At 41.2% G+C, this 24,666-nt stretch overlaps 1 protein-coding gene across 2 annotated transcripts in view; it reads left to right on the top strand.

The window, feature by feature from the left end:
• Positions 1-24,666, top strand: part of PHEX (phosphate regulating endopeptidase X-linked) — a 258,980-nt gene that overhangs the window by 208,178 nt on the left and 26,136 nt on the right. For both annotated transcript variants that reach the window (XM_056131276.1, XM_056131277.1), the window contains exon 16: positions 20,866-20,920. In XM_056131276.1, coding sequence (XP_055987251.1) covers positions 20,866-20,920 — 55 coding nt within the window. The remainder of the gene's footprint in view (positions 1-20,865; positions 20,921-24,666) is intronic.

Here is a 24,666-nt window from a genome sequence, read left to right as displayed (position 1 = left end):
AATCACATGCCAGGCAAGTGCCTTAATCCCTGTATGATCTCCCTGATATCTAGATACTCTTGCTTTTGCTTATTTTTTTTAACAGAGTGTTAGGGATAAAATCCAGGTCTCATGAATGCAAGGCAGGTACTTTAACACTGACCCCTGTGTGCCAAATTCAAAAGGTGATCTGGGTGGTGCTGGGATATAATCCAGAACTTCATACATGTGAAACATGCACTGTGCCACTGAGGTACATCCCTGGTCCCTAAGAGTTTAAAGAATTTGAAAATCTATCTTGCTTAATTTCTCTTGAGAGAAGTGGCGACAAGATATAGTTCCATGGAATAAAAAATCTAAATGATTGTTTCCTTTATTTATGCATTTTAAAGGTGTCATTGGAAAAGATGAATAGAAGGACCATGTTTTTAAAATCGAATTAAAATGGGGACTATGTTAGTTACATTTTCATTCTTGGAACCATGATCTCAAGTCCAAGTAGGGATCAGAGAAGCCATAGAAGTATTTGTTGTACATCTACCGTATTCTCAGGAGTGACCTGACATTACTGCCTCCAGTGTCATTTTTTTTTAGACTTACAAATTTTTGTGCTTGGGTTTCAATTATACAATGATCAAATACCCATCTCTCCACCAGTGCCCATTTCCCACCACCACTAATCCCAGTATCCCTCCCAACCCCCATCCCCCCATCCCACCCTGCTTCTGTGGCAGGGCATACCCTTTTGTGTCAGTTTTTTTTTAAATTTTTATTAGTGAAACACCATGAGGTACAGTTGTAGAGTTAAAAGTTTTTGTGCTTGGGTTTCAGTTATACAATGATTGAGTACCCATCCCTCCACCAGTGCCTATTTTTCACCACCAATGATCCCAGTATCCCTCCCACCCTTCATCCCATCCTGCCTCTGTGGCAGAGCATTCTCTTTTGTTCTCTCTCTCCTTTTGGGTGCTGTGGTTTGGAAAGAGGCATTGAGTGGCAATCATGTTCGGTCTAGAGTCTACATTCAGCATGCATCTCCCATCCTGGGAGGATCCCCAACACCCTTTACTTGGTGTTCCCTTCTCTATTTGAGCTGCCTTTCCCACTAGCATGTGTGGCTGGCCTTCAAGCCATGGATTGAAGCTCTTGGTACTTATCTTGACTGTTCTTAGATGTTAGTCTCCTATTTTGTTACTTTATATTACCCAGATGAATGCAGTCTTTCTACGTCTATCCCTCTGACTCATTTCAATTAGCATGATACTTTCCATGTAGAACCACTTGTTTGCAAATTTCATGACTTCATCTCTTCTAAAAACTGCATAGTACTCCATTGTGTAGATGTACCAAAGTTTCTTTATCCAGTCATCTGTTCTTGGGCACTCAGATTTTTTCCAGATTTTGGCTATTGTGAACAGTGCAGCAATGAACATACAAGGGCAGATGTCATTTCAACTATACTTTTTTGCCTCTCCGGGATATAATCCCAGGCGTGGTATTGCTGGGTCAAATGGGAGTTCAATTTTTAATTTTTTGAGAAGCGTCCATACTGTTTTCCAAAAGGGCTGAACCAGTTGGCATTTCCACCAGCAGTGAAGGAGAGTCCCTTCCTTGCCACATCCACGCTAACACTTGTTGCTTTTGTTCTTTCGGATGTGGGCCAGTCTCTGTGGTGTGAGATGATATCTCATTGTTTTGATCTGCAACTCCTTGATGATTAGTTATGTAGAGCATTTTCTCATGTGCCGTTTAGCCATTCGGATTTCTTCTTAGATAAAGTTTCTGTTCATTTCATCACCCTACTTTTTGATGGGGTTGGATTTTTTTTCTTGTGGAGTTCAACCAATGCTTTGTATATCCTTGATATCAACCCCTTGTCAGATGGGTATTGGGTGAATATCCTTTCCCATTCTGTAGATTGTCTTTTGTGTTCACTGTATCTTTTGTGGTACAGAAGCTTCTTAATTTAAGATAGTATTATTTGTTTATCTCTGTTTCCACTTGGTTGGTCAGTGGAGTGTTCTCTTTGAAGATACCATTAGCCTCAATATCCTGGAGGGTTTTGCTGACCTTGTATTCAATGTACCTTATGGATTTTGGTCTGATGTTGAGATATTTAATCCATTTTGATCTGACTTTTGTGCATGGTGTTAGGTTGAGGTCTAAGCCCATTTTTTGCCAGTGGTTGTCCAGTTATGCCAGCACCATTTATTGAAGAAATTTCCTTGCTCTACTTCACATTTCTTGCTCTCTTATCAAAGATTAATGTTCATACACTTAGGGTTGTGTGTATGGATATTCCACCCTGTTCCATTGGTCTGTGGACCTGCCTTTGTTCAAGTACCATGCTGTTTTAATTATTACTGCTTTGTAGTAGAGTTTGAAGTTAGGGAGGTTCATTCCTCCCATTTTCTTTTTCCCAAGAATTGCTTTAGCTATTCGTGGGGGCTTATTGTTCCGTATGAATTTCAGGAGTGTTTGCTCCATTTCTTTGAAAATGTCATGGGTGTTATTATAGGGATCGCATTGAATCTGTATAATGCTATGGGGATTATTGCCATTTTGACAATGTTAATTCATCCTATCCATGAGCAAGGGATATGCTTCCATTTCTTCGGGTCCTCTTTTATTTCATGGAGTAGCGTTTAGTAGTTTGTTTTCTTTCTTTCTTTTTCTCTTTCTTTCTTCCTTCCTTCCTTCCTTCCTTCCTTTCTTTCTTTCTTTCTTTCTGCTTTTTGGTCACACCCGACAATGCACAGGAGTTACTCCTGGTTCATGCACTCAGGAATTACTCCTGGCGGTGCCCTGGGGACCATATGGGATTTTGGGAATCGAACCTGGGTCGGCCACATACAAGGCAAACACCCTACCCTCTGTGGTATTGCTCCAGCCCAGGTTTTGTAGTTTTCATTGTAGAGTCCCTTTACCTCTTTAATTAGGCTGATTCCGAGGTATTTGATTTTCTGGGGCACAATTGTTAACGGGATTGTTTTTTTCATGTCACTTTCCTCTGTCTTATTTTATTTATTTATTTTTTGCGTATAAGAAGGCCATGGATTTTTGGGCATCAATTTTATAGCCTGCGACTTTACTGTACAAGTCTATTGTTTCTAGGAGTTTCTTGGTAGAAGATTTAGGATTCTTGAGATATAGTATCATATCATCTGGGAATAGTGAGAACTTGATTTCTTCCTTTCCTATATGGATGCATTTAATGTCTTTTTCTTACCTAATAGCTATTGCAAGTACTTCCAATACTATATTGAACAGAAGTGGTGAGAGTGGGCATCCTTGTCTTGTCCCTGATATTAGAAGAAAAGACCTTATTTTTCCCCATTGAGGATAATGCTTGCCATGGGTTTGTTGTAGATAGCTTTGACTATCTTGAGGAAAGTTCCTTCAAAACCCATTTTTTGTGAGAGTTTTCATCAAAAACGGTGCTGGATCTTGTCAAATGCTTTCTCTGTGTCTATTAAAATGATCATATAGTTTTTATCTTTACTTTTGTTGATATGATGGATTATGTTGATAGATTTTCGAATGTTAAACCATCCTCGCATCCCTGGGATGAATCCTACTTGGTCGTGGTGTATGATATTTTGAATGAATAGTTGGATTCTATTTGCTAATATTTTGTTGAGGATCTTTGCATCTGTGTTCATCAGGGACATTGGCCTATAGTTTTCCTTGTTGGTGATGTCTTTGTTTGCTTTTGGTATTAGGGAGATATGTGCCTCATAGAAGCTGTTTGGGAGAGTTCCTATTTTTTTTCAATTTCCTGGAAAAGCTTGAAAGATAACTGGCAAAAGGTCTTCTTTAAATGTTTGGAAGAATTCACTAGTGAATCCGTCTGGGCCTGGACTTCTGTTTTCGGGAAGACTTTGATTACAGTTTCAATTTCCTTGATATGAATGGGTCTATTCAGGTATCCCAAGTCTTCTTAGTTCAATCTTGGGAGATTATAGGAATCCAGGAATTTATTTCTTCTAGGTTCTCTTGTTTCATGGCATACAGACTCTCAAAGTAGTCTCTGATGATCTCTTGAATTTCATTGGTTTCTGTTGTGATGTCCACTTTTTCATTTCTGATTCGGTTTATTAGGGTTCTCTCTCTATATATCTTTCTTTGTGAGTTTTGCTAGTGGTTTATCAATCTTGTTTATTTTCTCAAAGAACTAGCTCTTGGTTTCATTGACCTTTCAGATTGTTTTTTGGGTTTCCATGTCATTAATTTCTGCTCTAAATTTTATTATCTCTTTCCTTCAGCCAAATTTGGGTTCCTTTTGTTGGTCTTTTTCTAAGATCTTGAGCTGTGAGGTTAGGTTATCTCTGTAGGTCCTTTCTTCCTTCCTTAGGAATGCTTTCAATGCTATAAATTTTCCTCTTAACATGGCTTTAGCTGCGTCCCATAGGTTCTGGTAGCTCGTGTCTTTATTCTTATTTGTTTCCAGGTATCTTTTTATTTCGTCCTTGACTTCCTTCCTGACCCACTCATTGTTCAACATTGAGTTGTTTAATTTTCAGGTGTTTGATTTGGTTCTCGGTGTCTTTGTGTGATTCGTTTCTATCTTCAGCGCATTGTGGTCTGTAAAGATTGTTGATACTACTTCTATCTTCATGATTCTGTTGAGGTATGTTTTGTGGCCTAGCACGTGTTCTATTTTGGAAAATGTTCCGTGTGCACTGGAGAAGATGTGTATTCTTTCTTTTGGGGGTGTTAAGCCCTGTATAGGTCTATTAGCCCTCTATCTTCTATTTCTTCCTTCAACCTTCAAAGCCAATGTTTTCTTGTTGAGTTTTGTTCTTGTTGATCTATCCAGAAGTGATAAGGTGATGTTGAAGTCTCCGACTACTATTGTGTTTCTAGCATTGTCCTTCTTAAAAACTGTTAGCAGTTGTTTTAAGTATTTAGCTGGTCCCTCATTAGTTGCATATACATTTAAGAGTGTAATTTCTTCCTGTTGTTTGTATCCCTTGATACATAGAAAATGGCCTTTGTTTTCCCTTCTAATCGTTTTCAACCTGAAATTTATGTTGTCAGATACTAGTATGTCCACACCAGCTTTTTTCAGGGAGCTGTTTGCTTGCAGGATTGTTTTCCATCCTTTAATTTTGAGTCTGTGTTTTCTCTGACTGTTCAGATGAGTTTCTTATAGACAGAGAATGTTGTTTCTGTTTCTGGATCCATTTTGCCACTCTGTGTCTCTCTGCACTTTTTTAAAAATTTAATTTAATTTAATTTTTTTTTTGCTTTTTGGGTCTCACCTGGCGATGCACAGAGGTTACTCCTGGCTCTGCACTCAGGAGTTATTCCTGGCGGTGCTCAGGAAACCATATGGAATGCTGGGAATCGAACCCGGGTTAGCCGCATGCAAGGCAAACGCCCTACCCACTGTGCTATCTCTCCAGCCCCCACTCTGTGTCTCTCAGTTGGTGCATTTAGACTATTGATATTGAGAGAGACTATTGTCATGGGGTTTTGTGCCATCTTTATGGAGGTGTTGGTTCTGCTTATTGGTGTTTTCCTTCTTATCTTACAGGTGTCCCTTTAATCCTTCTTTTATATTTGGTCTTGAGTCTATAAAGTTCCTGAGCTGTTTATTTTATCTATAAAATGGTGTATTGTTCCATAAAGTTTGAGTGAGAGTTTAGCTGGATAAAATATTCTTGGTTAGGCATTCATTTCATTGAGTTTTTTCACTATATCCCACCATTGTCTTCAGGATTTGAGGGTTTCCTCTGATAGGTCTTCCGTAAATCTAAGGGGTGCTCCTTTGTATGTGATTTCCTTCTTTGATCTTGCTGCTTGCAGTATTGTTTCTCTATACATGGCACCCCTCATTCTGACAATGATATGCCTTGGAGTGTTTTTTTTATTAGGGTCTCTTTTAGCTGGCACCCTTCTGGCTCCTTGGATGGATGTCTGCATTCTTTAACCCTGGGAACTTTAGAACAATGATTTCTTTGACTGTGGCTTTTTCATTGGGGTTGCCTCCTTGTCCTCTGGTACTCCAATGATTCTAATATTGTTCTTCTTGGCGTCATTCCCTAGGTCTCTGATTCTCCTTAGAGCTATTTTGAGGTCTTTTCCTATTGTTTGTTGTTCCCTACGTGATTTCTGTTTCTCATCTTCAAGGTCTCCAATCCTGTCCTCAGTTGTTGTTATTATACTGCTGAGGGCACCCACTGAGTTTTTAATTTCATCTACTGAATCCTTTATTTGTGACATTTCTTTTTTATTTCTGCTCTCATTTTTTCCTGTTTTTTTCTCGACTCTCTGTTCCACTGTTTTTTTCATTTCTTCCTTTAATTTTCTGGATGTCTCCTCCATTGATTCTTTGAGTAGTTCCTTGAACATCCTCAGCATTTCATCTCAGAATTCTTTCTCGGAGAGAGCATATTTTTGGGTAACCCCTGTTGAGGATTTGGGACTTTTTTCTTCTTCCTCTCCTCGTAGTGTTGATTTTCACTATTTCTTCATGCTGTTGTGGTTGTCTAGAGGTAAAACCTTGGAATTCACTAGCACTATTCCCTCTTATCTTGGGAAAGGATTCTGAATAAGGTCGGTTGATGGTGGTCACCCTTCTCCCTTTCTAGAATCTGGCCTTCCTCTCAGACGATATTCTGTGTCTTATGACGGGTATCTAGTGAAGTGTTGGAGGAGGTGCTCTTTTATATTGACTTCTTGCATACTGGTCTTTTGTTAGAATTGGAATAGGCCAGTGGATTATTATTGTGTTGTTGTTGAGTCAGCCAGGATTTTTTCCACAGAATTAGGTGATAAAGGCTGGGATGTGAGTCCAGAGTGCTGCGAGTGGGAAATATAAGGTCGGCTGCCTAAGAGAAGGCCATGCCCACTTTTAAGGAGGCCACACCCCTACGTGGAGGCCACGCCCCCAATCCCGTCCCAGGGCTGTGCTGAACTAGAACCTGCAGAGGAGGGTGGAGTCCTGAAGAGGTGGGTGGGCAGTCCAGTGGAACTCGGGCACAGTGTCAGTTTTAAATACCAAGAGCAGCTATATCATGATATGAAAAAAATATTTTTCTGTTGCAATATGAGTTGAATATGAGATTCTGTACTTAACAGTGTTTGGGAATGCCAGGTGTTGGATTATAGAACTAGTTCTCAAAGTGTGGTTCCTGGATCAGCATTGTATTAGTTGTGACAAATGGCATTATCTCATCCTATTTCTCACCTTCTGAATCAAAAATTCTGTGCATGAGCCTAGAAATTTATGTTTTAATAGGATTTTAGGTATCAGTTTTGCAAGATGAAGTTTTAGAACCACTGACCTATAAAAATATATGCACTATAAAAATTTTTTTTACAAGAGAGGTCAAAGTTGTTTGGATAAATGTAGAGATGAAGTCATCCTGGTTTGCTCACAGTTGTCTCCAGTTTTGCACTGAAAGTTTAGCATCCTGGAAGTTCATTCAGTCCCAAGCAAACAGTAATGGTTAACTGTTCTGCAGAAGGACGCAGAAGGACAGAAGGTTCTCTTGATTTTAGCCTAAGGGCAATTACAGCATCACTGGGTCATATGGGAGCTCTATTTTTACATTTTTGAGAACTCTCCACACTGTGTTCCAACAAGGTTGAACCCGACATTCTCACAGTGAATGAGCATTCTTTTCACCACATCCCCCGAAGACTGATAACTTCCCATGTGTTTGATATATGCCATTTGTGAGATGATTCCTCATTGTCATTTTTATTTGCATTTTCCTGTAATAAGTGACAGTGAACACCTTTTCATAGGCTTATTAGCAATCATATGTCCTCTTCACGGAATGTTTATATCTTCTTCCCAGTTTTTGATAGGGTTATTGGGTTCTTTGTTACTGAGCTATATAGTTTTGATATATTCTTCTCTTTGTTAGGGTGTCTTTTTTATTGTAAGTTTCTTTTGTCATGTAAAAAGTTTTAAATTTGATTTGAATACCACATGTTTGGGCTGGAGCGATAGCACAGCGGGTAGGGCGTTCGCCTTACAAGCGGCCAACATGGCCGACCCGAGTTCGATTCCTCCACCCCTCTCGGAGAGCCCGGCAAGCTACCGTATTCGATATGCCAGACACAGTAACAACAAAGTCTCCAAGGGAGATGTTACTGGGCCCGCTCGAGCAAATCGACGATCAACGGGAGGGCCTTTACCTTTACCACATGTTTAGTTTTTGTTTTCTTTGCCAATGGAATAAAATTATTGGAAACAACTTTCAGATCCAGATCCTGGAGAGCTCTACCTTATTTTCCTCAGTATATTTTCTGGATTATGATCTCATCTTAAAGTCTTTAATCCACCTTGAATTAACTTTTGTGTATGATGTGTGGTATGGACCCATCTTATATTTTATGTGTGTGGCTATTCATTTTCCCCAACACCATTTGTTGAAGAGGCTTTCCTTGCTCCTCTATTCTCTAAACACAAAAGCATTTAGAAGTTGTATACACACGTCTGTCCACTGAAATAGTAAAATAGTAAACTGTCCAACGATGAACAAATGGATAAAAAAGTTTTGGTTTATACACACAATGGACTACTATGCATCCACAAGAAAAAATGAAATCATGCATTTTGTTGCAATGTGGATGGGACTGGGGGCATATCAAGCTGAGTCAAATAAGCTGGACAGAGGGCCAATGATCTCACTCATCTGCAGTATATAGAGAAATAAAGCAAAGATATAAACTGTCTCAATTGATAATAAGCCTTGGCGACTGGAATGCAGAACTGAGAATGAGGATAATACACGAGTGGGGGGAATGATAAAGTGGATTGGTAGTAATGTAAGGGCAGTGGTGGAAGATCTCAGATATTTTTGTGGTAGTGAGGTAAGGTAACTATCTACCCTGAACCCATGAATGTCAACACTATGATAAACATAAGGGCTGGAGTGATAGCACAGCAGGTAGGGCTTGCACGTGGCTGACCCGGGTTCGATTCCCAGCATCCCATATGGTCCCCCGAGCACTGCCAGGAGTAATTCCTGAGTGCATGAGCCAGGAATAAACCCTGTGCATCACTGGGTGAGATGCAAAAAAACACTATGATAAACATAGAACCAAAGCTATAATAATTTTTAAAAGACAGTGGTGGAGGTTCAGAACTTAAAAATGTTAATGCTATTACAACCATGTTATTAAGCTATAATAAAAAGAGCAATTGTGGCAGAAAAAGACTAGAAAGACAAGAAAAGAAGGTTTCAAGATGGAGGGCAGATTTTAGAAAATGTTTTCGGCTTGTCAGTTCTAGGCTGATAGATACGGTGGCAGGAGGTTACCTGCAGGAAGTCAGCAGATGGCTAAGGCATCTTGCTGAATCCCTTGACATGAGTCACAGCTGCTAGAACTTGATACTTTCTGGAAAGGGGAAGGTTGGCATTCACCAAACTATTGCAAGAAGCCAATTTGAAAAAAGGCCACAATTAATCTTAGCAGTGATGACAATGAATTCCCTTTAGAGCAAAATGTGTAACCAAAAGTGCTTTGTAATTGCAGCAATTTCTATGTCCTAACTGATGGCTCCCTAGATTCTAGAAGAATGGAATCTGGTTTATCTGGTTACTAATAATAATCTTTTTTTTTTGGAGGGGGTCACTCCTGGGTCTGCACTCAGGAATTATGCCTAGCGGTGCTCAGAGGACCATATGGAATGCCGGGGATCAAACCCGGTTGGCTCCATGCAAGGCAATCCACCTCCCTGCTGTAGTACCACTATGACCCCGAAAAATCTTGAATAAGGCATAACATTTGTTCTTGCTTGCTTAGTTAACACTCATTCTAGATTTTTCAAGGCTGTTGCAATTAAAATCATGTTTTGTCCTTTGTATGGTCATAATTTATAAGCCATGTAAAGTTTGATTTTGAAAGTAGAGCCTGTAAAATTGCATTAAAACATCTTATTGTATGTTATAGGCATGATGTTGAACAGTAGAAAGAAGATCAGAAAGCAGGATAATTTATACATCAGATAACTCTTAGAAATTCCTTGGTTTTTCCAAACCTAGAGTTCTAAACCGTTTCAAAAAGCTCCCCATGGGATTCTAATGTGCATGTAGGTGGGACTGGGAATCCTTAGACTGACTCATAATTTTCAAGTACATGAACCCGAGTAATCTGGAGGCCTAGAGATAATTCCAGACCCTAATCCCTGAGATCTGATTCATTGCAGAATGAACTTTGGAGTGGAGTCTGATCATTTGCATTGCTAACAAATGCCCAGGTGATGCTGCTAGGCTGGGAACACATGTTAAGAATTAATGTCCTTAAATGCTTCCTACCACCACTATCAGGTTTCAGTTATATGATTAGCTAACACCCATCCCTTCATCAGTGTACATTTCTCATCACCCAAACCTCCAGTTTACCTCCCATCCCAGTCCCCTTGCCTGCCTCTGTGGCAAGCCCTTTTCCTCTTTTTTTCTCTAACTCTCATTTTATCTCTCTCTTTTATCTCTCTCTTTTTTTGGACATTATGGTTTGCAGTACAGATACTGAAAGGTTATTATGTATAACCTTTTACCTACATTAAACTCAGTGCTTGTCCACAGTGATCATTTTTTTTTTGCTTTTTGGGTCACACCTGGCGATGCACAGGGGTTACTCCTGGCTCTGCACTCAGGAATTACTCCTGGCGGTCCTCAGGGGACCCTATGGGATGCTGGGAGTCAAACCCGGGTTGGCTGCGTGCAAGGCAAACACCCTACCCGCCATGCTATCACTCCAGCCCCCCAGAGCGATCATTTCTAACTATTATTGTAATATTGGTCCCTTCTATATCCTAACCTTTACAAAATGCATACTTGTGCAAGCTTCCATCCGTTGACCATCCTGGCCTCTTTTTTTCTATGTTGGATGTTAGTCTCATACTATTTTTATATCCCACAAATGAATGCAGTCATTCAATACCTGTCCCTCCTCTTCTGACTCATTTCACTCAGCATGATACTCTCCATGTCCATCCATTTGTAAGCAAATTTCATGACTTCAGTTTTCCTAATAGCTGCATAGTATTCCATTGTATAGATATACTGAGTTTCTTCAACCAGTTGTTTGTTCTTGGGCACTCAAGTTGTTTCCAGATTCTGGTTATTATGAATAGTTCTGCAATGAACACAAACGTGCATATGGTATTTTGGATATGTGTTTTGGGGCCTCCCGGGTATGTTACCAGAAGTAGTATTGCTGGGTCAAATGGGAGCTCAATTTCTAGCTTTTTTGAGCAATATCCATGTTGTTTTCAAAAAAGGCTGGGCCAGTTGACATTCCCACCAACAATGAATCAGAGTCCCTTTCTCCCCACATCCATGCCATCATTCTTCTTTTGGATGTGTGCCAGTCTCTGTGGTATGAGTTGTTATCTCGTTGTTGTTTTGATTTGCATCTCCCTGATGATTAGTGATGTACAGCATTTTTTCATGTTACTTTTGACACAGCGGGTAGGGCGTTCGCCTTACACGCAGCCAACATGGCCGACCCGAGTTCGATTTCTCCGCCCCTCTCGGAGAGCCTGGCAAGCTACCGAGAATATTCAATATGCCAGACACAGTAACAACAAAGTCTCCAATGGAGACGTTACTGGGCCCTCTCGAGCAAATCGACGATCAACGGGAGGGCCTTTACCTTTTTACCTTTTACCTTATACATGTTTTATATTTACATTTCTGTTTATATATGTTACATTTGACCATTTATATTTCTCCTTTGAAGAAGTTTATGTGTATTTCTTCTCCCCATTTTTTGATGGGGTTGGATTTTTTTTCTTGTAAAGTTCTACCAGTGCCTAGTATATCTTTAATATTAACCCCTTATCAGATTTGTATTGGGTAAATAAATTTTCCCGTTCAGTGGACTGTCTTTGTATCTTGGTCGCCATTTTTTTGAGGTGCGGAAGCTTCTTGTTTTAATGTAGTCCCATTTGTTTATTTTTACTTTCACTTGTTTGGTCAGTAGGTTTCATCTTTGAGGATAGCTTTAGCTTCAATGTCATGGAGGGTTTTGTCTACATTTTCCTCCATACACCTTATGCATTCAGTCTGATATTGAGGTTTTAATCCATTTTTATCTGATTTTTGTGCATGGCATTAGATAGAGGTTTGAGTTATTTTTTAAAAACATGTAGCTTCCCAGTTTTATAAGCACTACTTGTTGAAGAAGCTTTTCTTGCTCCACTTCATATTCTTTATTTCTTTATCATAGATTAAACGATCATATATTTGAGAGTCTATGTCAGGATATTTGACTTTATTCCATTGATCTGTGGGTCTGTCTTTATTCCAATACCACTATCACTATCACTATTACCCCATTGTTCATCGATTCGCTCGAGTGGGCCCAGTAACGTCTTCATTCGTCCCTGTCACGTGCTAGTGTAGCCTGATGACATATTGGGGGCTCCTTCAGGATCAGGGGAATGAGGACCATTCATTGTTACTGTTTTTGACATATCCAGTACGCCACGGTTAGTTTGTCAGGCTCTGCCGTGCGGGCGGGATACTCTCGGTAGCTTGCCGGGCTCTCCGAGAGGGATGGAAGCTTTGGGGGCAGCCTCTAATCACCTTTACAGGTGTTCCTAGTTAGGCATATAGGCGAGTATGATATTCTCAGTAGCCTGCCGGGTTCTCTGAGAGTGAGAGCTAGAGAATAAGAGGTTGTGCGGCTGTGGGCTTCTGGGAGCTTGGTCTTAGAGTCTCTGGATCCTTGCCGTTGATGGGGTTACACGGCAGTTGGTGGGTGTAACTGTCTAGCTACTGGAAGGTGGGGGAGCTGGGTGGAGGAGGCCCAGTCCCAAATTGAGCAGGCTTGGAGATCTCAGCCCCGGGTCCCGCAAACCTGGGTTCCTCTGCCAGTTCCTCGTCCAAGAGTGTGGAGAGTGGTCTCAGCATGGCTTTGGCTGGATCCCGGAGGTCTTCATCTGTTGAGGCTCTGCTCAGGGTGGAGAGGGAAACTCAATCCACCCTCCTCCAAGGGGCCCCGGTGAGGACAGCCAGGCGCAGGGGCAGGAGACTCTGCCTTGTTCTCTTCTGGGAGCTTGGTTTTAGAGTTTCTGGATCCTGGCCGTTGATGGGGTTACACAGTAGTTGGTGGGTGTAACTGTCTAGCTGCTGGAAGGTGGGGGAGCTGGGTGAATGAGGCCCAGTCCCAAACTGAGCAGGCTTGGAGATCTCAGCCCTGCGTTCCATTACCATGCTGTTTAATTATTACTGCTTGGTAGTACAGGTTGAAGTTGGGGAGGGTGATGCCTCCTATCTTTTTTTCTCCAATAATTGCTTTAGCTATTAGTGGGGTATTATTGTTCCAGATGAATTTCAGGAGTGTTTGGTCTATTTCGTTGAAAAATGTCATGGATATCCTTATAGGGATATATACATTGATTGTATAATACTTTGGGGAATAGTGCAGTTTTGACAATGTTGTTTCTCCCTATCCATGAGCATGGGATGTTTCTCTTTTATTTATTGAAGCAGTGTTTTGTGGGCCAGAGCCATAGCTTAGCAGGTAGGGCGTTTGCCTCGCATGCAGCTTACCTGGGTTTGATTCCTCTGCCCCTCTCAGAGAGCCTGGCAAGCTACCAGGAGTATTCAGCCCGCATGGCAAAGCCTGGCTAGCTAACTGTGATGTATTTGATATGCAAAAAAAAGTAACAAGTCTCACAATGGAGACGTTACTGGTGCCTGCTCAAGTAAATTGATGAACAATGGGAGGACAGTGATAATGACAGTGTTTTGTTGTTTTCTTTGTATAGGTCCTTCACCTCTTTAGTAAGCTGGTTCTGAGGTACTTGATTTTCTGAGGAACTATTGTGAAGGGTTTTTTTTTAAATATCTCTTTCTTTCCTTTCACTATTTGTATATAGGAAATCCATGGATTTTTGGGTGTTGATTTTTTTTTTTATTTATTGAATCACTGTGGGAAAGGTTACAAAGCTTTCAGGTTTAGGTCTCAGTCATGCAAATATCAAACACATTTCCCTTTACCAATACTTATTTTTTTGTAGAACCATGAAGAACCCCAATAAAACCCCACCCCCCACCCCTCCCAGTCCCTGTGAGGCAGATGAATTCTAGTTAACACTCTATCTGCTTTGATTAGATTCACTGTTTCAATAAAAGATTCACCACTATTATTTAGAGTTTACCCCCCCCCCCCAAATCAGACATGCTGAAAAAGCATTGTGAAGTGATTTGCGTTCTACAGCTGGGTTCAAGAATTAAATGTTGGTTTTGGATTTCTGCTATTTTACCTATTGACCCTGGAAGTATTTCTACTGAAAGTCAGATAGTTAAGAAATTGGTTTCTGTGTTCTGGAGTCATGGCCGTGCTGGAGAGCCGCTCGTGGGGGGCAACTGGTGACCTTGGTAGGGCGTGAAGGACGGACCGGAATGCCCCCCTTCCCATGAGGTTTTAGTCGCCCCCACACCCCCGGCTCATACCTGCTGTCCACAAGGCTCCCATGTGGCCGCCATCTTTCTTTCCAGAGGGAGGAGGGCGGAAGGGACCAACACCCTTTCCCCTCCGGGAAGACATGATGGCCTGGATTAACGCATAGTCCTTTCACTTTTCTGCTCCAAGCTGCTGGTTTCTGCATTATGTCCTTGTGCTTCTGGGGCTGTGGCCGTGCTGGAGAGCCGCTCGTGGGGGGCAACTGGTGACCCCGGTAGGGCGTGAAGGACGGACCGGAATGCCCCCCTTCCCATGAGGTTTTAGTTGCCCCCACACCCCCGGCTCATACCTGCTGTCCACAAGGCTCCCATGCGGCCACCATCCTTCTTTCCAGAGAAGAGAGGGCGAATGGGGCAACACCCTTTCCCCTCCGGCAGACTTGATGGCCTGGATTAACGCATAGTCCGTTCACTTTTCTGCTCCAAGCTGCTGGGTTCTGCATTAAGTCCTTGTGCTTCTGGGGCCGTGGCCGTGCTGGAGAGCCGCTCGTGGGGGGCAACTGGTGGCCTCGGTAGGGCGTGAAGGAAGGACCGGAACGCCCCCCTTCCCATGAGGTTTTAGTCGCCCCCACACCCCCGGCTCATACTTGCTGTCCACAAGGCTCCCATGCGGCCGCCATTGGGTGTTGATTTTGTAGCCTGCCACTTTACTATACAAACCTATTGTCTCTAGGAGTTTTTTCGTAGAGTCTTTAGGATTTTCTAAGTATAGTATTATCACTATATCACTGTATCACTGTCATCCTGTTGTTCATCGATTGCCTCGAGCATGCCCCAGTAATGTCTCTTTAGTCCTAGGCCTGAGATTTTAAAAAGTGCCACATTTGAGGCTATTTCAGGTTCAGGAGAATGAGACCCATCATTGTTACTGGTTTTTGGCATATTGAATACGCCACAGGGAGTTTGCCAGACTGCTGTGTGGGCAGGATACTTTTGGAGGCCTGCCAGATTCTCCAGAGTAAGTAGTAGATAATAAGATGTCACGTGACTGCAAATGCGGCCTCATGCTTCTGGGAGCAGGGTTTTATAGTCTCTGGGTCTTGGCCATTGATGGGATTACACAGCGCCAGGGGCATTTGGTGGGTGTAACGCCTACATACTGGAAAGTGGGGGATCTGAGTGGAGGAGGCCCCAGTCCCAATCCGAGCAGGCTTGGAAATCTATGCCCTGGGTCCCGCACACCTAGGTTTCTCTGCAGGTTCCTTCATGCGCGAGGCTCATCTGAACATGTGGAGAGTGGTCTTAAGCATGGCTGTGGCTGGAACAGAAGGTCTTCAGCTGCCGGGGCTCTGCTCGGGGTGGGGAGGGAAACTCAACCCACCCTCCTCCAAGGGGCCCCAGTGAGGACAGTGCCTGGCTGTATAGTATTATATCATCCACAAATAGTGATAGCTTGATTTCTTCCTTTCCCATCTGGGTGCTCCTGATATCTTTTTCTTGCCTAATTAGTATGGCAAGTACTTCCAGTACTATATTGAATAGTAGTGGTGAGAGGAACTGGAGCGATAGCACAGCGGGTAGGATGTTTGCCGTGCACGTGGCCGACCCGGGTTTGATTCCTCTGTCCCTCTCGGAGAGCCTGGCAAGCTACCGAGAGTATCCTGCCCGCATGGCAGGGCCAGTCAAGCTACCCGTGATGTGTTTGATATGCCAAAAACAGTAACAACAAGTCTCACAATGGAGACGTTACTGGTGCCTGCTCGAGCAAATCGATGAACAATGGGAGGACAGTGCTACAGTGGTAAGAGAGGGTCCAATACATGTGTTTTAATAGTGGTTAAAGTCAACATCTTTGTTTTGTGCCAGATTGTATAGAAAAGACTTTTGTGTTTTTTTTTGCCATTAAAATGATGTAGCTTTGAATAAGTTCCTTCGTTTTTTATTTTTCTTAAACCTTTTCATTATTCATTGGTTTTGAAACTTGTTAAACTTTTTCTCTGCATCTAAATAGATTATTGTGTTTTTATGCTTCCTCTTCTTTTCAAACGTTTTTTGTTTGTTTTCAGTCTACACTCAGCAGTGCTCAGGGATTACTCCTGGTTCTATGTTTGGTGATCACTCCTGGTGTTGCTTGGGGGACTATCTCAGGTGCCTGGGTCCAAGCCCAGGTTCAATGTCAATGTCATGCAAGACAGATGTCTTACCCACAAACTTTCTATGCAGTTTCCTTTTTTTAAATTATGTCATGGTAGATAGAGGGTGATCTGAGATGAGAAGTTCTAACACCAGATGTGATTGGGTATGGCTTGGCTCTTACTGTGAATTGTGGATGCCAGCCCATTTGAGATCTTTACATTTTTTTGTTTTTTTTGGTGTGGCTTAGCTCATTTACATGAAATTTTTTTAACTTCATCTAGCATTTCTCATGAACACACAGTACATAAACAAGTATGAAGTTAGAGTTACATTACTGTTTTGTTCTGTACTGTAGCAGTTTATAAAAACAAGCCATTTTTAATACAACTGTTATGGCAGAATGAACTGTATGGATGCAGAGTACTTTTATACATACGTCACATGTGAGAAGACCCCATTTAGGTCCAAAATGCTGTTTGTTTGCTTAATAGTGCTTTTTAGAATTTTTTCCAAACAGCAGTACTCACTTTGAACTTACTTTTATTTTGCTTGATAGGGTGGGACATTCAAAACATGCACTCTACCACTGAGCCACACTCCCATCAATGCTTCCTATATTTAGGTCAATGTTACCCACTCTGAAAGAAATTAATGTGTGCCAATCCAATTTTGTATCTGATTTTTCCTTTTCTTTCATATATTCACATGTGTATTTATACTCATACATATTGGTGGGAGTGTAAATAGTTGCAAATATTTTTCAGGGAAATTTAATCCTGAATTTTTAAGTTGACTTTATTTGGGTGGGCACCACTTACAGCAGTCAAGGGGTTATTTTTGATTCTGTGCTCAGGAATGACCCCTGGTGGTGCGTGCTCAGGGGACAAAGTCCACATTTGGTGCCAGATCCAAATCAGAGATGACTGCATGCAAGGCAAGCACTTAAATCTCTGTACCTATCTCTCTGTCCCATTAAAAGCCACTTGTGTCAGGAAACTGCCTCCACTAAAACTACTGATAAGAACGTGAGCTGTAAATGTGTAAAGCAGTTGACAAGGTAGTGCTGAAATGGGGAGCAAGAGGAAATAAAAATGATTGGTAAGAAAATATAAGGACAAGTCTGTTAAAGTGGGGAGGTGTTTCTTTAAAAGCAAAAGAATGTCCTGGCCATATAACTATTTTTACTTCTATTTTCACCAGATAAAACTCACCCATTAGTGAGATAAAGTACTGAGCTGGCCCTTATTGGGAGAACTATCATTCTCCCCTGTTGACATATCTAAAAATGCAGCTTCAATTGTTCATCTATATACTTCAGAAAAAAAAACCGTCCTCAGTTTCAGATTCTGTTGTTGCTCAGTGCTGGGTACTGGTGGTGAATTCTGTTGCCTTGACAAGCTGAGCACATACAGCTGATTGGGGGAGTGTGGGATATCTGGGGTGCCTCAGCCAAAGTGGCAGAAGTGGGGTGGTGGGCCTCATGCAGATGTCAGATGCTTTTCTGTAAGAGGTTGGCAGTGGGCATAAATGCTTCCAGCTGGACTCACCACCAAGCAGGAAAGTCATAAGTATTTAATAATTAAATCACATTGGTTTGCGATCATTGTTCCTATTAGGAGATATTTCTTTTTGATGATATATTGTGTGAGAAAGAATTTTCATATAAAGGCTGTGATTTGCATTTATATGTGATGCATTTGCATATATATCTCTCTCCGAATCAGAATGACTTACTGAAAGTAATCATGAAAAAGAGAGGGTAGAATATTGATGTAAATATGCCAAAGATATTTGAGGAAAAATGTAGAAACTAAAAAAGTTAATATGACATTGCCCCTTCAAAGTCAGTTGTATTTTTCTTTATGTGAAAGCAGCAGGATGAGAGGGAGGCAAGAACAACAAGCTGGATCTGTTTATTTTGCAATTATAATTTGGGGCCTTGAAATCTCACAACATAATATTTTTATTTTAAAAATTACTATAACATTGTAAATTACCAAGTTTTTCACAATACAGTTGTTTCAATCATTCAATGTTCCAACACCTATCTCACTACCAATATGACCTCCCCTCCATCAATGTTCCTAGGTTCCCACCTACCATCCCAGACTGTCCTTATAGCAAAGTCAATTTGTGATAGTTATATCTCACAATGGTGTTATTGAAATCATTGAGGGTTTCCTGGTCTGGCTCGTGGTAGTTGAGCCTTCTGTGTTTTTCTTTCACTCTTTGATCTTGGTGGTCTTCTATGCAACTTTCCCATCAGTTTGCTGTGATCTGACTGTGCTGACAGTACTATGAACTTTGGAGGTGTTTATAGTATGCATATGTGTATGCAGCCACACAATCCAGGATCTATGAAGCTGAAAGTTTGATGACTTGGCAGTTTGATGAGGTTCAATTGAGGTGCTGGACTGTTTCTATGTTAAAGGGTTTCAAATATGGTTGTGGGATGCTGTGCCTTCAGGCAAAGGGGGGAATCCACCTGCCCACGTTCTCAGAAGGCCCCGGAATTTTCAGCCTGGAACTGTCTACCTGGGAAGATTGGGAAGCATATTGTTCTGTTTGAGATTAGTTGTGGAGCTGGACCTTTTCTCTTCTGGCAAGATGGTAGGTGTGGGCAGGGGCTCACTGTCGTATTATTAAGAAGATATAAGGAATATATGCATATATATATGTTATGGATTATCACTTCACTTCTAAAAAAAGGGCTTAGATCAAGTTCAAGGTAATTGTTTTACTTCCAGAACACGAGCTGGAGTGATAGCACAGCGGGTAGGGCGTCTGCCTTGCACGCAGCCAACATGGCTGACCCGAGTTCGATTCCTCCGCCCCTCTCGGAGAGCCCGGCAAGCTACCGAGAGTATTCGATATGCCAGACACAGTAACAACAAAGTCTCCAATGGAGATGTTACTGGGCCCGCTCGAGCAAATCGGGAGGGCCTTTACCTTTACCTTACCAGAACACGAGCAGTGCCAGATGTGCTCCCTACCCTCCAAAAAGCAAAATATTCAATGGCAGTGCTCAGGAATCTCTCCTTTCTTTTTTTAAAAAATTAATTTTTTTATTGACTCGCTGTGAGAAAAGTTACAAAGCTTTCAGGTTTAAGTCTCGGTGATACAATGATCAAACACCCATCCCTTCATCACTGCATATTTTCCACGTCAATAACACCAATATACCCCCATCCCACCTCTCCTGATGCCTGTGAGGCAGATGATTTCCACTTAACTCTCTCTCTACTTTGATTACATTCATTATTTAGACAAAAGATGCACCATTATTATTTGGAATTTCCCCCCAACAATCAGACCTGCTGAAAAGGCAGACACTCTTTCCCTCCCCGGCCGGCGGTGGGGGGTGGGGCACAGCACCATAGATCAATGCATAGTCCATTCACATTTCTGCCGAAAGCTGCTGGGCTCCAAATTAAGTCTGTGTTCCTCTGGAGTCATGGCCGCCCCAGAGAGTCGCTCGTGGGGGGGCAACTCTCGGCCTTGGCAGGGCAGAAAGGAGTGCTGATTCCGCCCCCCCTCCCATCCCATGAATCTCTCCGTCCTTGAGGGACCATATGTGACGCCAATGATTAAACCCAGGGTGGCTGCATGCAAGGCAAATTCCTTACCCACTGTACTATCTCTCCAGTGCCAAAGATAAGTACATTTAACTTGTATGTGAAGTCATGTTTCCTAGAATACCCTTGCTTTCTTTTGTCAATAAAAGCAAATTCTGGTTCCAAAGGGAAGAGTAGATGCTGGGGGCTGTCAGAATCTCCATATACCCAGACCTGGTTGTAACACAGTTACCTTGAACTTGATCGGAGCTTCGCTAAACTCTTATGTGTTGTGGATCTATTGGAGTTTCCTGCTTCTAGGGAGTATCATGCATGCTGTATGGGAGTGTGGCATCTTGGAACTGTGGGTATGCAGATATTGTGCTTTATTGTCCCTGAACATGCTTGCTTATCCCTTAGAACTCCACTTCCAAAATCTAGTTTAAAGATTAAATTATTAACAGTTTCAAGATAATAGCAATAAGTGCAGCTCAGGGCCATTCTGCACAGGAGGGAGCTTGTGTGAGTGCTGTGAAACTGGCCCTTTTTGGATGTGGGGAAGATACTTGTGTGTGCTGTGTATGAAAGAGCCCAGTTCACAGCAGGCGGGAACTGCCAATGCAAAATGACTTCTTTGAAACCTATGCAGTATACTTCAAATTTGGTTGAATTAATATAATCCCCAAACAGTTGTGGCTCTATCAGGAGTACTTTCAGATGGGCCCTTGAAACCTCAAGGATAAAGCTGAAACCAGGTACTCACCACAGAATCAATGTTTCTGAGTCCTTTACATTTTTATTTATTTTTCTCCCAGGATTTCCAGCGGGAGAGCTCCAGAAACCTTTCTTTTGGGGAACAGAATACCCTCGGTAAGTGAATTAGTAAAGAAACCAGTTATTGGCAGGCTGCTTCAGCAGAGCATGAAGTATAATGGCAAAAATAAAGCAAAAACAAAAACCAAATCTTCTGGTTGTTGAGCAGAAAGAAGACTTAAAACCTGATGCAGGTCACCCTCTCTCACCATGTTTGTTTTCTTGATTTTCATTCTAAGCTGTATGACTGATCAGAAAGTCAAAATTAGTCACAGTAGCTTTTACTTCTACGCATGAGCTCACTTATGCATTGACTCTTACTACAAATGGCTCTTGAAGGTTTATTAGGATTTGAGTTGATGGTGATGGGTCTAAAACCATTTCAGATGAAAGCAACAATGTGAGTGAAAAAAAGAAGCAAAGTGCTTATAGAATTGCAAATGCTCTGGTTTGGCTGGTCTTGTAGGTACATTTAGGGAGGTAGTCAAAAAGAAGTCTGAAAATGAAGGTTGAGGTTTGATATTGGAGGGCTCTGAGTCAGATAAAGAGGCTGAACTTTAACAGGGAATAGTAATGATGGAAGATTTGTGGGATTTTTTAAGCCACACTTGGCTGTGCTCGGGGCTTATTTCTGGCTCTAAGGTCAAGGATTACTCCCTAGTTTTGATCTAGGGACATATGTGGTGCCAGGGTTGACTGTCTGTAAGGCAAGTTCATTGCTTCCTATACTTGCTCCCAAGATTGAAGTTTTTATCAAGTGAAAAAGATAATCAGATTAGTCTTTAGGAATATTACCTAAGTAGCTATAGAACTGGTCAAAACTGACACAATTTGAAATTAGGGTATCTGTATTTTTTATGTAGATAACTGGGATTTGCAAAGTTGTTTATAATAAGATTTCAGGCAAATGTTCCCACCTCCAATACCCATGACTCCAGGTTTCCACCCACTCAACCATGTGACTCCTTGACAGATACATTTTAAAATTTTATTATTGTAGTTTGGGTTCCATGCTTTTAGTATTGTTGGATCTAGTGGTTTAGATCTACAGAGATACCTCACCTCTACATCACTAAGTTTATAGGAAATTAATATTGATGTGTATAATGAATTTTGGTAATATCCATTGTCAATATCACCACCTTAATTAATTTTTTGTGGTGCTGGAGATCAAGCCAGATACATCCAAGCCTTAGGCTCAATCAGTGAGCCCCGTTTCAGCTCAGGATCATTCTTTTACTTTTACTATCTGCCTTTAACTGCACAGAAAGTTTAGTCTTGATTTTAGAGGTTTGACTTGTGTTTTGGTTTAGGTAGTTGACAACTTAAGTTTGATCATGTGTGTTAAAAAGATGCAAGCTCTCATATACATAAAACAATGAAATATGGTGTAGTATTTTGATTTGGGCTTCACAAGCAGACCCTGTGACAAGGATTGAAGTACAAGTGTTCTGTTGAACCAAATGGCCATAAAATTACTTTAACTTTGGAATTTTGATAATTTCCCTGATTTACGCATAGAGTGGCCCTAACATAATGACAGCATGAGATTGTGGTTGCTCCAGACAGCAGAATGGTTATTTCATTGCTGACAGCAAAACTGATGCATCTATTAAATCCATGGAGTATTAAGAACAAAAGAGAAACTGAGTAGGTGGAAAAATTCACGTCTTCCCCATTTTATTTTTGGAAGGCTATATTTTTCTCTGCAGGAGTCCTTTTATTTCTGGCCAGCCACATTTTAAAAGGCATAGGAGAGTTTTTTAATGACATGCTAATTTAAATAATGCCCATTGATAAAATGAAATATGTGAATTTAGTATTATGAAACATGATTGTGGTAAGGCTTAGTCATATGAAATTACTTTTTGTCTCTTGTCCAAAGGATTGTGATTATGCAACTGAGAAACTTAACAATGATTCAATCATTTTTCTGAATTCTCTATTACCCTTTGCAAATAGGAAACTGGTTAGAGCAGAGTCCCTCTTAAGGGACATTATTTTTGCAGAGCAGTTCCTAGAAGCTTCTACCGTTCATTCCTAAAATTCATCCAGTCAATAGCATTGACTGAAGGTTGGAGGGGACTTAGACTTTTCTTAAGGCTGAAAGGCCTGGTAAAATGAAACGTTATAGGCTATACAGTGATGGCTACTGCTGCAAAAATTATCACTATATAAAATTACAAGTTTGTCCCACACTGGTATGATAGCTCTATGATTGAAATGCATAATTTTACTCTTCTTTAATGAAGGTTTACAATGATGGAAAAAACAGTAGGGAGCATTTTTTCAAATGCAAATTACCTTGCAGGAAAGAAATAACAAAGGAAAGAATTGATACCAAGGGGAAAAATTAAATCTTACAGCACTTCCTTGGGTATAGTTGAGACAAACAATTAGCATGTTAAGGATCATTATGTCCCGTAATAACATGTTGCTTCAAAAATTTTCATTCCTTCCATTTAAGGGTCCTATCTGTTTGCTGGGTGACTTTGCTGTTGCATTTAAGAAACCAACTGTGAAATATTTTTAGCACAATTGCAAATCTCAGAAAGCATTGTCATAACAAGTCTTCTAAATTGTCTATAACCCTCATCCACAAGTTAAATGACTACAATTCATTACATATAGATCTGTTACTTGGATCTATTGGTGAACTTAATCAGTTAAATCATTGTTACTTTCTTTTTTTATTAAACACCCTAAGGTAAGGTTGTAGACTTACAAACTTTCGTACTTGGGTTTCAGTTATACAATGATCAAGTACCCATACCTCCACCAGTGCCCATTCTCCACCACCAATGAACCCAGTAGCCTCCCTCCCCCCATCCCCCCACCTCGCCCCACCTATGTGGCAGAGAATTCCCTTTTGCTCTCTCTGTCCTTTAGGTTGTTGGGGTTTGCAATAGAGGTATTGAGTGGCCATCGTGTTCGGTCTATAGTCTACTTTCAGCACGCAATCTCGCATTCTGAGCAAGTCCTCCAAACACCATTTACTTGGTGTTCCTTTCTCTATCTGAGCTGCCTTTTCCCCTAGCATATGCTGCAAGCTTCCAAGCCACGGAGCAGACCTCCTGGTACTTATCTCAAGTATTCTTGGGTGTTCATCTCCTATTCTGTTACTTTATATTCCCCAGATGAGTGCAGTCTTTCTATGTCCCACTCTTTCTGACTCATTTCACTTAGCATGATACTTTCCGTGTAGAACCACTTGTTTACAAATTTCATGACTTCATCATTTCTAACAGCTGCATAGTATTCCATTGTGTAGATGTACCAAAATTTCTTAAACCAGTCATCTGTTCTCAAGGCACTCGGGTTTTCTCCAGATTCTAGCTATTGTAAACAGTGCTGCAATGAACAAACAAGTGCAGATGTCACTTCAACTATACTTTTTTGCCTCTCTGGGATATATTCCCAGGTGTGGTATTGCTGGGTCAAATGGGAGCTCAATTTCTAATTTTTTGAGGATCTTCCATACTGTTTTCCTAAAGGGCTGAACTAGTCTGCATTCCCACCAGCAGTGAAGGAGAGTCCCTTTCTCGCCACATCCACGCCAACACCAGTTGCTTTTGTTCTTTTGGATGTGGACCTGTCTCTGTGGTGTGAGATGATATCTCATTGTTGTTTTGATCTGCATCTCCCTGATGATTAGTGATGTAGAGCACTTTCTCATGTGCCTTTTAGCCACTCGGATTTCTTCTTAGAGAAATTTCTGTTCATTTCATCACCCCATTTTTTGATGGGGTTGGATGTTTTCTTCTTGTGGAGTTCAACCAGTACTTTGTATATCCTTGATATCA

This window comes from Sorex fumeus, unplaced genomic scaffold (genome assembly GCF_029834395.1).
Source record: "Sorex fumeus unplaced genomic scaffold, SorFum_2.1 ptg000086l, whole genome shotgun sequence".
In the NCBI taxonomy this organism is placed as follows: domain Eukaryota; kingdom Metazoa; phylum Chordata; class Mammalia; order Eulipotyphla; family Soricidae; genus Sorex; species Sorex fumeus.
This window is presented reverse-complemented; position numbering and strand designations above follow the sequence as displayed.